We start from the raw sequence: 15,401 nt of genomic DNA, 5'->3' as shown, positions 1-15,401 counted from the left end.
TTCACTCTAGTGTTATAATTCTGTATGGTCAAACATTCGCTCTATTTGCAGAGCAGCACTTTGTATTTATTACATACCTTTAGTAATTATACTAGCCTCATTCACTCTAGTGTTATAATTCTGTATGGTCAAACATTCGCTCTATTTGCAGAGCAGCAATTTCATTGAACTAAAATGGTATGGATGGTGCTCCTTGTTTTGCGGACCCCTTAGACGGTCGTTCAGTAGTGAGGCATGCCGACTAGCTGTCACTTCACAGAGCTTCTGCACTCCCAGGGTTTCTTCATCCACATGTATTTTAATATTACTGGTAGGTCCTGAGATGTACAGTATATCCACCATAAATATCTTTGCAAATCCCAGATACCACCTTTAACACTGCTCTGAATTTGGAGCCTTATTTTGAAAGGGAGACACCATTTCTTTCAATAATACCACTATGAGAAGGGTAAGCAATTTCTGGTTGTAAAACTAACACTAGTGGAGTCAGCTATGGTGAAGCATCGTTTCTGAACTGGTGCACAATGTAGGTAGAAGGCTCTGGTCACATTTTCGTCAAGGCTTCCATCTATAATGTAACAATTACATATAGTCTGATCTGTAGCCCGACAGACCCCTCTGCCCGTCCATCCTTTTGAAAGATTAAATAGTGCAGCATGCAGCACTGTATTGCACATCAAATATGGCAGTCTGCAGCAGAGACTCCGCTGCAGAGGGGAACTGATCCTGGCAGGTAGAAATTCAATATTTCAATTACTATGTAAGTAATATTGTTCATAATACAACTCAGGTTTATTAATAACCCTCAAAAAAAAAAAAAAAAAAAAAAGAATAATAATAATACATTTTCTTACCCCTTAAAGTGGTTTCCCAGCTTATACCCCCATTTTAGATAGGACCAGGAGAGTGCTGTATCTAGAGTAAAAAAGGCGCTCACTTGCACCCCACAGCCCATTCCAGTCCCCGGCATGTAAACTTCCGTATGAGGTCATGAGCACTGCGGCGGCCAATCACTGACCTCGGAGGTGATGTGTCCACAAGAAGCACATCTCTCATGGGTCACTTGCTACTTGGGAACACTTCACGATTGAGGCACACTTGATCCTGTCTGAAAGTATACACTCCACAGACAGGAAGAAAGAGGGCCAGACCCTCAGTGCAGGAAGGACACGGCGCCATTTTTTACTTCAGGTACAGCGCAGTCCTGGCCCTTGCTAAAATTAAGGTTACATGGAACATTAAATGGAGACAACTCGTCACACAAAAATCACGTCTTCATAGAGTAAGCCTGAAACTACATGGAGTCACTGTAAAAAAAAAATGCACAGAGAGGTAACTAGGAGCAGTACACTATGCAAAGTCTGCTCTCCTGAATATAGATGCCCAACGGCAAAGGTAGGTTTAGAGTAGGACCTGCCTGACTGAGACCACCTTGGCGCTGATGTGTTTTGATCAAAATATATTGGCTGAGAGTCTCAGATTTTATCATATCAGAGTGAGTCTATTTATAATGTCTGCATGTATTGTACTAGTGCATTATTTTCTACATGGAGACACTGTGTTGCACGAGATGGCAACTAATGATTGTCAATGGCGTTGCAGTGTGACATGCCAAGACTGAAACGCAAAAGTATAAAAATAAAAAAAATAAAACACTGTAGCATTGTTGGTCAAGGGAACAAGTCGCATAAGACTTGGCATCATAGACCATGATGCAAGTCACTTGCAACTGCGGCTAAGGGCCCTTGCACACGACCGTACGCCCTCTGAGACATATGGTCTGTGAGCAGGCCATATGTCCCGGAGTGGCATTGAGCGTGCACATGGGAGCACACAGCATCATAGGTTACTGTGATACTGTGCACGTCGGGCCGCCCGCAAGACTACTGTCCCGCAGTCATATGATCCGATGAGTGCAGGACAATAGTCCCACGGGCGGCCCAACGTGCACAGTAACGATGCTGTGTGCTCCCGATCAATGCCACTCTAGGACATATGGCCTGCTCACGGACCATATGTTTCAGAGGGGTACGGTCGTGTGCAAGGGCCCCTAGTCTACTTTCACACTTGTGTTGTTAATTCCAGTATTGAGATCCGGCAGAGGATCTCAGTATTGGAATTAAATGGATACAATAAAATTTTGCACATCAGGATGCATCTGTTCCGATAGGATACCGTTGCGTGAAATCAAAATGGGGAAAAAATGGATCCGTCACCATTGACTTACATTGTATTTAGTGACCATTTAGTGTCCCCATTGTTGTTGGATCCGTTTTTTCCATTTTTATGACTGGACACAAAACCCGCAGCTTGCAGCTATTTGTGTCCAGTCATAAAACGGAAGACACCCTGATGCAACAACGCAAGTGTGAAAGTAGCCTTACCTGTGGACTTTTCTGTGATTTATTTGACTTTTTACAGCCAAATCACACCTCTAAAATAGTCGATTGACCGCAAGTTGCCGAGAAGTTGCACAAATGTTTTTTGCCACAATGTAGCTCCAGTCTTGTGTCGATGGAAACATGTAAAAGTTATGGCTCTTGGAAGACAGGCAGGAAACCAAATGAAAACACTGTAAAATTGGTTTAGTCATGAAGGGGTAATATTAAGCCGCCAGCAGGACTTTATTTGGCAGTAAATTCCCACTTCTTGGCTTCCATTGTAACACACATCAATAGTCTGGAACAGGCCAATGTTGTTAATCTTTGCTCCTGCTCAGTCAGTTTAAAAAAATCCAGCTGTTTTGTGGGATTCCCTATTGAGCACATTCATTTCTGGCCTTATTTATCATAGGGAAAGTCCCCAAAAATTGTCACTTCACTCCGGACCTGCCGTAGCAAGTGAATATAAGTTTTCCTGTGCCAAATTTAACAAGTGATGTGTGTGTGCCATAAATTTAGTACACAGACCATTAAGCCCCTATTACACCATTCAATCATCGGGCAAATTAAAAGGGGAGGTCTCACTTCAGCAAGTGACTTTTATGATGTAGAGATTGTTAACACAAGGCACTTACTAATGTATTGTTAGTACCCATATTGCTTCTTTTGCCGGCTGGAGTCATTTTTCCATCAAATCATACACTGCTCGTTTCCATGGTTACAACCACCCTGCAATGTCAACTTTTCTGGTGACCGGGACCGTGGGTGTGCACATAGGCTGGTGCTTTTTTTTTTTTTATAATATGCAAGCACAGCCACCACTGATGGATTGCAGGGTGGTCATAACTATGGAAATCAGCAGTGTATAATGTGATGGAAAAATGAATCCAGTCAGCAAAGAAAGCAATATGGATAATAATACATTAGTAAGTAACTTCCTCTACATAATAAATGCTATTTTCTGAATTGACACAACCCCTTTAATAATTGGCTTGTAGAATCAAGCAATTGATCAGCCAATAAACAAGGAAACTCTCATTCATCAGCTGATGGATGTGTTCTCACCAATCGGAGATCACACTGCCTGAATATCGGGCAGTATAATACCACCATTACCGTTACACAAGTAGACAAATGTGAAGGCCGACTTCAAATTGTTTCCTGTTGAAGTCAGAATCAAAGTATTCTAGATCTAGGGATTTGGCCAGGTCTTGATTTTTCCGATAGGCATTCGAGATGCATGCCTTTAGTGTCCCTGATACAAGCCTATCTGCTCTTGATCAGTTTTCACTATATAAAAGTAACCCACAAAACTACTGTATTTCAATCCCGATACAAATAGCATGAAGATATGGTGGGATCAAGAAGAGAAACCCAAACTTGACAGCCATGTTTTTAGACCAGTATGATCTTTACTCATAGCCTCATACTGGTCTGTCATTTTGGGTTTCTCCGTTCTTGATGTGATAATTTATCAAATATTCATGCAGTTTTTTCTGTATTAAAAAAAGGGAACGTTTTATGGCTCATTTGTGCTGAGGAGGCTGCGACATGTGCACAACGTGAGCTGACCAAACCTGTAGAGATACTGTAGCGCTGCTCTGTGAACTTATAAGTACGGAAGCATACAGGTTGTATACTTTTTGGCCAGGTACACAGTGTAAACTTAGTCTACTTTCACACTGGCGTTTCTGGGTCCGCTTGTGAGATCCGTTCAGGGCTCTCAGAAGCGGCCCAAAATGGATCAGTTTCGCCCTAATGCATTCTGAATGGAAAAGGATCCGCTCAAAATGCATCAGTTTGGCTCCGTTCTGTCTGCATTCTGCTTTGGAGGCAAACACCAAAACGCTGCTTGAAGCGTTTTGGTGTCCGTCTGACGAAACTGAGCCAAACGGATCCGTTCTGACACACAATGTAAGTCAATGGGGACGGATCTGTTTTCTATGACATAATAGAAAACTGATCCGTCCTCTATTGACTTTCAATGGTGTTCAAGACGGATCCGTCTTGGCTATGTTACAGATAATACAAACGGATCCGTTCTGAACGGATGTTGACGTTTGTATTATCTGAACGGATCTGTAAAGGGGACAAAACTCAGGATTAAGATGCAATGAGGGGTACGTACTTAGCTGCCAGATCCTGCTCCCCGACTTCAGTTTTCCTGGCTGAACTCTAGTTACTCGGCTGCAGCATTGATGTCATGTTGACCACACATGTCTGCTGAAGCCAATCATTGGTCTCAGCAGTGCACTCACAGGGGTCAGTGACTGGTTGCAGCAGTCATGTGTAATTGACATGACATCACCACTGCACCAGGGTAAATAGAGCCCAGGAGGGAGAAGCGGAGTGGTATCCGACAGGTAAGTACTTACCCGTTCTCCAGAGCAGCTTGATCCTGGAGGGATGAAACCAGACAGACCCTTTAAACTGCACCAGATTTATCAGAGTAGCTGATGCTGGATGATAAATCTGGCGCACCTATAGACTGTCCAGTCTAAAGTTAAACCACCTGTTTGTTGGCTTAGTTTTAGGTGCATTTTTTGGACAACGGTATCACATTTACGTCACCCTCTTTTCCGCTAAATACCCCCGTGGTTGGACAAGAGATATAACGTGTCTAAAACACTCGATAAATGGAGTCCAAAGCCGGTACACCCCAAATAGCACCAACAAAACTGGAGCATGTTCAACAGTAAATGTGAAACACACTCACGGCCAGTGATATTTTCCTGTCCTTAGATGAACCTTTGCTGATGGAAATATAAATGTCTGAAATATTTTTTTAAAAACCATGTTTACTCCATAGCGATTTCTTTTTTGCCACAAAGAGCATTCGTTACTGAAGGTGACTTATTTCCTTCTAACCAAGTCCAACTCATATCTTTGCAGTGTGCTATCATATGAAGAAGATTACTTCTCCCACTCACCAGCCTCTCCCGACTGACGATCAGCAATCCACGAGCACCATTGATCTGTGCGAGTCGTACCTTTTCATAGAAAGTACAATTTCCTCTCATTACCATGGGGATACTATTAGTGAATCCACCATCAGGAACATCCGTAGGAGAACAAAGCACAGATGAGGTCTGATCCTGAAGATGGAGCAAGGCCTAAAAAAAAGTCAAACACTGCATTTGTAGCACCAGTATCCTTTTCCCTTTTGTAGGTACAGTTATTTGATACAGATACCAATTTACTTCCTCCATTTTCCAGTAGTTTGGGCTACTGGGGTAACTTTAGTCATTGTGTCTAACATTCAGTTTGCCCGTGCTCCCTCTCTAATACTCACCAGCACTGTACCCTATGGGGTTCCTATAATAGATATGTAAGGCATAGTGCTATGCCATAAATGTCTACAACTAGTGCCCCCAACCCACCTGGTGAGGCAGCCACTTAATGTCATACCCAGGCGGAAGGTGAATAATTCTCCCCAGTTACTTATATGAGAGTTATGGAAACCGCAAAGTACAGCAGCTGCCTCACCAGGCAGGACAGGGACCAGTGTGGGACCCACATGTATCAGATATTTAATGTTATATATCTTCAGAGAGACCCAGGGTATCAGACAAAGGGCATGGAAGAGCCATTCCTGACCCAGAAGAGCATGCTTCCGATTTTTCTGCACTTAGAGGCCGTGGTCACATTTGACCACAGAATCAAAAGGGTTAAATGTCTGTGCTTGGCGTTATTGCTAGTCACAAACATTAGCCTTGGGCCTCTGCAGTTTGAAACAGTAGAGACCCGGTAGCTATGGCAGGTGCCATACTTAAAACCCCTCCTTTCACCATTCATGTACAGTACTGGGACACAAGGGGTTAATTATGATGGGGGGGGGGGGCCTTAAGTGAATCTCTGGTCAAAATGAATTAACCAGCCTGGAGACTGGATGAAGATTTAGTGGTGTTCAAAGCTCATTTTGATTCCCTTCACCCTCAGAAAAGTTTAGAGTGACCTGATAATATACGCATACAAATGTATTTTCTCTCTGATACCACCTTTCATTTTCCCCAGCTTCTTTTCTCTGTTCCTCATACACAACGTCCTGTAAATACTTCCTTTCCTCTGTTTGGTTTCCCCTTTCCCTTTAGTATAGCTACTATCCTCCGTGCCCTTTCACAGCCCACACAGTCCTACTCTATGTTGAGCCAGATATATAGGGGGAGATTTATCAAACTGGTGTAAAGTAGAACTGGCTTAGTTGCCCATAGCGACCAATCAGATTCCACCTTTCATTTTCCAAAGGAGCCGTTTAATAACCAGTTTGATAAATGACCCCCATTGTTTGTTAGGGATATGACCAACGCAAAGAGCATCAACACTAGGGATAAGTGAACTCGCAATTTGCAAGTTCGGCATTTAGGTTCGGGTTATCTAAGAATTCCATTATGGACTCCGTTACCAGGGACCATAAACAGAATTCTATGACGACATGCACCACGGAAGCATGCATGCACGGTATTGCATTCCGTCAATATAGAAGTCTATGCTGGCCATTATTTATCTGTCTGCTGGTATTGTATCTACTATCTCTGACTGTGCTTACACTTTGTATTATTGCATTACTTTTATATTTGTATGAACTTTTAAAATTCTATAAAATTATTTGTTTTGCAAAATTATTTCATGTAAGCTATGAAATTGCTCTTTGTAGACCATGAAAGCAACTAATACAGATAAAGATATATACGTTTTCTGTAGAAGTAAGGCTACTTTCACACTAGTGGATCCGTCATGGATCTGCAAAAAATGTTTCCGTTACAATAATACAACCGCATGCATCCGTCATGAACGGATCCGGTTGTATTATGTCTTCTATAGCCATCATGGATGCTTCTTGAACACAAAGTCAATGGGGGACGGATCAGTTTTCTATTGTGTCAGAGAAAACGGATCCGTCCCCATTGGCATACATTGTGTGCCAGGGCGGATCCGTTTGACTCCACTTCGTCAGGCGGATAGCAATACGCTGCAAGCAGCGTTTTGGTGTCCGCCTCCAGAGCGGAATGGAGACTGATCGGAGACAAACTGATGCATTCTGAGCGGATACTTTTCCATTCGGAATGCATTAGGGTAATACTGATCCGTTTTGGACTGCTTGTGAGAGCCCTGAACAGATATCACAAACGGAAAGCCAAAATGCTAGTGTGAAAGTAGCCTGAATCTCACTACTAAAATATGTAAGGAGGGAAGCTTACTCACAGCTTTGGTGAGGTCATGAGGCAGGTGGGCCCATTCGGAGTTGAAAAGAATACAGTAATCTTTGGCACTGCCCTCGCTTTTATCTGATGTAACATGAGCCATCCCATATTCACAAAGTACCTAGAAAAGAGAACATACTTTGTGGAATGTGCTTAATTAATGGACAATTCTAATTAAAAATACAAACCAAGCAAAACATGCCACAGTAACATTTCAGACTTTTGGGGGTCATTTATCAAACTGGTGTAAAGTAGAACTGGCTTAGTTGCCCATAGCGACCAATCAGATTCCTCCTTTCATTTTTCAAAGGAGCTATCTGATTGGTTGTTATGGGTAACTAAGCCAGTTCTACTTTACACCAGTTTGATAAATGAGGCCATTTGTGTTTTCAGGAAATTTAATGTGGGGTGGAGTTACCTATAAAAATTTAACCTTGAAATATTCTAATTTTCACAAAGGGAATTAGGCCCCTATCACACGAGTGACTTTTCCGTACGAGTGGAATGTGTGAATTGAACGCATTGCACCCGCGCTGAATTCTGACCCGTTACATGAAAATTGCAGCATGTTCTATATTCTGCGTTTTTCACGCAGTCCTGGTGCCATAGAAGTGAATGGTAGTAAGAAGATTGCAGCACACAGTTTTTCTTGTTGCTATTAAGTTTTAATTTCACATTTTTCATCACATATTTTGAGTTCCGGTGCAATATTCACAGCTATGAGCATAGAAGAAAACGACCAGACGTTTCGGCCTTTCACGGCCTTCCTCAGTGGTCTTAAATCTGGGATGCTGTGTGTCAGGGATTTAGCGCCGGATGCACGTGCACGTGAGTTCAGGTCAGAGGGAGCAGTGTTTGGTTTGGGAAATGCAGCCATCACACAGAGCGTGTTTCCCGGACTGAACATGCCTGTGTGAATAGTCTAAGGCAGTAAGCATGCCCACTGGGCTGATCCAAGTCTACATGTTTGGGCTCATTCACACATGCATTTTTGTGCTGCATCCGATACGTATTTTCGCAGGTCGGATGTGGAGCCTTTTGCGTCAACGGGGACGCAAAAGAGGCAGACAGCATGCTGCGTACTGTCTGCATCCGTATGTCCGTTCTGTGGCATCCGCAAAAAGATATTACATCTCCTATCCTTGTCAGATACGTTTTGTTCCCCAAAACGTGGAACACACACTGGTATCTGTGTTTTGCAGACCGCAATAATGACTATGGAAATCAGCTCTGAGTTGTATGGTCAGCTTTACCCTGGGTTCACACCTGAGCGTTCTGAAAGGAGCGCTCTGTATGCGCGATTGTGCGGGCGTTTACAATCGCGCATACAGAGACAAGCGAACGCCCATTGTCGCGCGTTCCCGAAAGTCTATGTATAGGAACGCGCAACAAAACGCCCCAAAGAAGCTCAAGAACTTTTTTGAGCGTAGGGCGTTTTTCAGCGCGTTCAAACGCGCTGTAAAACGCTCAAGTGTGAACCAGGGCCATAGGGAAGCATTGGTTTTCATGTGTTGAGCGTTTTACAGCGTGTTTGAACGCGCTGTAAAACGCTCAGGTGTGAACCCAGCGTTAGGGTTGTTGCCCACAGCTGTAGTTGTCTTTGCGGTTCGGAAACTGCCAATCAGCAAAACACGGATAGCGGCAATTTTTTGGAAGGGAATGTCCTGCCTCTATAGAACTGTCCTATCCTTGTCCGTAATATGGACAAGAATAGGACATGGTCTATTTTTGTTGTGGGTGCCGCGGAACGGACATACGGCTGCAGAGAGAGCGCAACGTGCTGTCCACATATTTTGTAGTCCCACTGAAATTAATCCACTACCGACCCATAAAAAAATGCAAATCAAATGATGACCAAAAAACGTTTGTGTGCACGAGCCGTTAGAAAGCCCCAGATGACCAGTAGCACATGTCTACACTGGCTGTACAAGGGCTGTGTGGTGTAATACAACTGGAAAATGCTGGGGACTGGGCTATGCCTGCTCCCTAAATACAGTGTTTACAACAACAGACCTGCAATTGAACAGACCAACAATAGACAGCCGCTGCGTTTTTTTAAAGCTCAAATTGACAAAACCACTCCTCATTATGCATGACAAAAATCAGGGAAAATAAAGAGGAACATTGTTCTGGACGTAAGCCTGAGGACATTTATTCACGTGCAGAGCACTGTACACCATGCTTTACACTGAACAAGCCACAAATCCATCCAGCATGGGGTGATCCCTGCACTACAGACACCTTACTACACAGCACAACAGACAGAAAAAGAAATTCCAAATCATTTCATATGGCTTCATACAATGCTGAAAAGAAAGCCTAAGGCCTCTTTCACAGGGGAGTCATGGATTTGGGCCAGATAAGATGCGAGTGTGGCGCGGGAAAATGTGCAATTTTTCCGCGCGAATGCAACACATTTTAATGTGTTTTGCACACGTGTGAGAAAAATCGGCATGTTTGGTACCCAAACGCGAACTTCTTCACAGAAGTTCAGGTTTGGCATCTGTGTTGTGTAGATAGTATTATTTTCCCTTATAACATGGTTCTTAATACAGAATGCATAGGACAATAGGGCTGGAGGGGTTAAAAAAAAAATATTATTATTTAACTCGCCTCATCCACTTGTTCGCGCAGCCTGGCTTCTCTTCTTTCTTCTTTTTTGCTGTGCAGGAGGAAAAGGACCTGTGGTGACGTCACTGAGCTCATCACATGGTCCATAACCATGGTGATAGATCATGTGATGGACCATGTAATGAGCGCAGTGATGTCATCAAAAGGTCCTTTACCCAGGTCCTGAAGAAAGAAGAGAAGCCGGGCTGCACAAACAAGTGGATTAAGGGCAGTTAATTATTATTATTTTTTTTAACCCCTTCAGCCCTATTTTGCTAAGCATTCTGTATTAAGAATGCTATTATTTTCCCTTATAACCATGTTAGAAGGGAAAATAATAATGATCAGCTCTCCATCCCGATCATCTCCTAGCAACCATGCGTGAAAATCGCACCGCATCCGCACTTGCTTGCAGATGCTTGCGATTTTTACACAGCCCATTTCACTTGTATGAGGGCTGCGTTGCGTGAAAAACGCACAATATAGAGCATGCTGCGATTTTCACGCAGCGCACAAGTGATGCTTGAAAATCACCGCTCATGTATACAGCCCTATAGAAATGAATGGGTCCGGATTCAGTGCGGGTGCAATGCGTTCACCTCACGCATTGCACCCGCGCTGTGTTCCGCTATACTTTCATCTAAGGACCCATAGGCACTCTGTGTTCCGCTATACACTGCCTCTGTAAGGCAACATATCCTCTACACAGGCTCATGTAAAAGGGCCTTATGCCTCCATATGACCTTATAGGCAATACGAGATCAGAGATTTACTTGGGTGTTGCATTGTGAATCCAGACAACTCAGATCCGGAATACAGCCTGAATCCCAGTAGGATGGCTGCACAGTTCCTGAATGCCAGGTAACCAATACACCTAAAACATTTCCTGCCAACTATGGTGGAAATTAATTATTCCCCAACGCAGTGTTTTTGAGATTTTTAAAACACCACTGAGGGTAAGGCCTCATGCACACGACAGTATTTATTTTTTAACGGTCCGCAAAACGGGGTCCCGTTGTTCCGTGTGCGTTTTTTCTTCTGTGCGTCTTCCTTGAGTTTTGGAGTTTTTTGAGTTTTGGAGAACCAGAACAGAAAAGTGAAAAAAAAAAAAAAATTCTAAGTCAAGTTTGCCTTGAAAATGATAGGAAAAAAACTGACACGGATCACGGACGCGGATGACAATCTTGTGTGCCTCCATGTTTTTTCATAGAACCATTGACTTGAATGGGTGTGCGAACCGTTGTCCGTAAAAAAATTAGGACAGGTCATATTTTTTTGACGTACAGGAAACACGGATCACAGACGCGGATGAAAAACGGTGCATTTTCAGAGTCAATGGGTCCGCAGAAAATAACGGAAAATGGAACAACGGACACACACAACGGTCGTGTGCATGAGGCCTAAGGCTACATGCACACGACCGTTATGTGTTTTGCGGTCCTCAAATCGCGGATCCGCAAAACACGGGCGGCGCCTGTGTGCGTTCCGCAATTTGTGCACGGGCGCGGACAAGAATAGGACAGGTTATATTTTTTGGGTGGGGCCACGGAACATAGCAATGGATGCGGACAGCACAAGGAGTGCTGTCTGCATCTTTTGCGGCCCCATTGAAGTGAATAGTTCCGCATCCGAGCTGCCAAAACTGAGGTTCGGATGCAGACCATAACTACGGTCGTGTGTATGAGGCCTAAAGTCACTAAGCCAGCTTCTGAAAAGAGGACGGGAGCATCTGTCCCAGCGAATTCTATATTTTTCAACGCCAGAAACTGGTGTAAATGATGACCGAAATCTACAGCAGCCATGAGCGGGGCGCGGACTGCTGGAGGAGGAATCTCCTGACCTGGTCACCTCTTGTGGTGCAGGGCCCATCAAGCACATGCCAGTCTTGATAATAAGGAACTATAGGGGTCATTTATTACTCTGAAAACACCTAAAACAGGCTTATTTCAGGCACAGACTTCTCCCCGCTCTCGTCAGGTCTAACATTGTGGGCGGAGAAGGGGACGGGTTGGAAGGCCTGTCAAATTTACCATTTTCTACGCCTGTTTTAGGTGTAAATGTAAGGCTACTTTCACACTAGCGTTCGATCGGATCCGTTCTGAACGGATCCGATCATATTAATGCAGACGGTGGCTCCGTTCAGAACGGATCCGTCTGCATTATATTGGCAAAAAATAGCTAAGTGTGAAATTAGCCTGAGCGGATCCGTCCAGACTTTACATTGAAAGTCAATGGGGGACGGATCCGTTTGAAGATTGAGCCATATTGTGGCATCTTCAAACGGATCCGTCCCCATTGACTTACATTGTAAGTCTGGACGGATCCGCACGCCTCCGCACGGCCAGGTGTCCGCCTGCTGAGCGGAGGCTGAGCGCTGCCAGACTGATGCAGTCTGAGCGGATCCGCATCCATTCAGACTGCATCAGGGCTGGACGGAGGCGTTCGGGTCCGCTCGTGAGCCCCTTCAAACGGAGCTCACGAGCGGACAGCCGAACGCTAGTGTGAAACTAGCCTTAGACAGCTTACATTCAGAACTGGCGGAGGATCCTCCGAAGTTATGGAGAGGCCGGTGGCGATCCACCTCCAGGTATTATTATGAGCGGCGTCTAAAACTATTTTGTTTTCCAGAAGCAGAGAACATCTCAGGAGAAATGGTGGCTTACTGTATTATGGGGTCCCACGGAATGCTTGTTATGAGCCCACCTCGTACTATAATGCACTGCGACTGCTGCTGTAATGAGGACCCTCACTGGAAATGAGGATACTGTGGAAATCTGTCAGCAGATTTGTACCAAGGAAACTGGCTGACCTGTTACATGTGCACTTGGCAGCTGAAGGCATCTGTGTTGGCCCCATGTACATATGTGCCCATATTGCTGAGAAATTATGTTTAATATATGCAAATGAGCCTCTAGGAGCAACAGGGGTGTTGTCATTACTCCTAGACTCATTTTTCTTAGCAATTTGGGCACTTATGGACATAGGACCAACACAGATGCCTTCAGCTGCCATGTGCACGTCAGCCAGCTTCATAGGTGCTAATCTGCCGACCGATGCCCGTTAATGCATTAGGAGGAGAGTGCCCGGCCGTGTTATGCAGGCACTCGTTTTATCAGGTTTTTAAGATGCATTGCATTTTTGCAGCATTCTTTAGGCCTGAAAATTTACATGTGTCCCATAGACCGCCATTGTTTTTATTTTGCAGGGCTTGAAAAGTGCCAGTGTGCGCAGCGTTTGTTAATGCCATTTTTTTAAATGTACTAAAAGTGACACCACGGAGAGGGTACATGCAAGGCATAGAAGGCCATTAAAAAGCCTCAGGTGGGAAAACAGTATTAAAGCAAATAAAATATGACACAAATCTATCTAAATAAGACAAAGAAACTGCACAATTGAAGTGTTTGTGTATGCAGTGTGACCCATCTCCCCCTGCATGTACCCTGTCTGCATTCTGCAAGTCACTGGCAGGGAGAAGGATGAGGAGGAACATGATGTCATGCAGGGCCATGGGGCATGGACAAGATGCAGGAGGGCACAGGTCAGTGGACGAAGGGAGGAGCATACATCAGGTAGGACACACATGGATCCACCAGACTCTCACCTGGGGCACTATGGCTATCCACGACAGGAGGAACATGGCAGTCTTCATGGCTCCTTACTGCCCGTGTGCCCGGGATGACATACACAGAAGCAAGGATACTGCCAGTCAGCTGGTACTCAGCGCCATGCTGTGCACATGCGCAGGGAGCGAATGCCGTGTGGGCACGCCCTCTACGAGTGACAACACTGCACCTCCCCTCAGTAGTGCTGCCTGAGCGAGGGGAGGGAGCTAGAGAGGGTAACGTCATGGTTGTGTCTAAACTCCATGCACGGCACGGACCTCTCAGCCCCCTAGTGGACAGGTCCGGAACAGAGCTAGTGGTTAGCCAGTTCGCATTGAGTTTGCTAAACTCCATGCACGGCACGGACCTCTCAGCCCCCTAGTGGACAGGTCCGAAACAGAGCTAGTGGTTAGCCAGCTCACATTGAGTTTGTTAAACTCCATGCACGGTACGGCCCTGATCCTTATGGAACATAGCGACTCTACAGGAGCGGTCTAAACGCCATGCACGGTACGGCCCTCTCGGCCGCCTGGTGGTCATGTCCGGACTATGATGCCATTTAGCTCATTCACAGTGAATTGGCTAAACTCCATACTCCGTAAGGACCTTCTTAACCCTTTGTGGTATGCGATCAGTTACAATTAATTTTGCCCAATAAAGTGAAACAGATGAATGGCAGAAAATAAAGTTTTTATGTGTATTCCATTTTTTAATCCTTATAACAGTTTAATATCACCATAAAACATGAATCCGTATTATGGACGCATCCAGAGGCGGATTGGACATAGACCTTACAGGGAAATTTCCCAGAGGGGCGATACCCAGGGGGCCCCCCAAGCCCCCATTTCTGCCACTGGCTGCGTACATAATGAGTTCTCAGAGGTAATTAAAGGGGTTCTTCACTTTCATTTAACTGATGATCTATCCCCGGGACCCCCGCCGATCAGCTGTTTGAGAAGGCAGCGGCGCTCCAGCAGCACCGCGGCCTTCTCACTGTTTACCGCCGGGTCGCCCGCCCACTGTCAGTTTAAACTCTCCTACAATATGGGGCAACTTTTTGGTATTTTTTTCCAGGGCCACTTTTTTAGGTATTTTTTTTCCAGGCGCCCCCTCCCCTAATCAAAAGCCTCTAATCCTTGCCAAATTTCTGCTTTTTTACGACTGTAAAGTTGTACAGTGTATGAGAAAAATAAACTATGGGCGCAAATTTTCAGTTTGTCAAGAGTTATCAGTGAATTGTTTGCATCAAACTATCCATTCAGATGGAAAGACTTTGGCGATAACCTGCGATTTCACCATCATTATGGTTAAATGAAAGGCCAACATATAGCCCCATCATACACATAACGGAGATCCTTTTCACTAATGGGATCCATATCCCAGACGGACCTTTTCTACGTGTTATCTACAGAGAGGCTGTCCTGCCGCTGAGGCCCTCTTCAGGCAGTGTCGGACTGGGGTACCTAGGGCCCACCAGTAAAATTTATTTTGGGGGCCCACCGTATGGATACATTCAAATATAATAAATAATCTAACAAGTTTTTTTGTATGAACATAGACTGGTTGAGGTGCTGTACACTGAATATATGTACACTACGTGCAGAATT

The 15,401-nt window shown here is 44.6% G+C and overlaps 1 protein-coding gene across 4 annotated transcripts in view; it reads right to left on the bottom strand.

Moving 5' to 3' along the window:
• Positions 1 to 13,944, bottom strand: part of SPPL2B (signal peptide peptidase like 2B) — a 58,630-nt gene extending 44,686 nt beyond the window's left edge. For all 4 annotated transcript variants that reach the window (XM_044305561.1, XM_044305570.1, XM_044305574.1 and 1 more), the window contains exons 1-3: positions 13,794 to 13,944; positions 7,584 to 7,703; positions 5,312 to 5,494 (exon numbers count right to left, since the gene is read on the bottom strand). In XM_044305561.1, the coding sequence (XP_044161496.1) occupies positions 5,312 to 5,494; positions 7,584 to 7,703; positions 13,794 to 13,841 (351 nt within the window). In that variant the 5' untranslated portion in view covers positions 13,842 to 13,944. The remainder of the gene's footprint in view (positions 1 to 5,311; positions 5,495 to 7,583; positions 7,704 to 13,793) is intronic.
• Between the last annotated feature and the right edge of the window lie 1,457 nt (positions 13,945 to 15,401).

The sequence above is a fragment of the Bufo gargarizans genome, chromosome 1, assembly GCF_014858855.1.
Source record: "Bufo gargarizans isolate SCDJY-AF-19 chromosome 1, ASM1485885v1, whole genome shotgun sequence".
Classification (NCBI taxonomy): domain Eukaryota; kingdom Metazoa; phylum Chordata; class Amphibia; order Anura; family Bufonidae; genus Bufo; species Bufo gargarizans.
The sequence above is the reverse complement of the archived record's forward strand: the minus strand, read 5'-3'. Positions and strand labels throughout refer to the sequence as shown.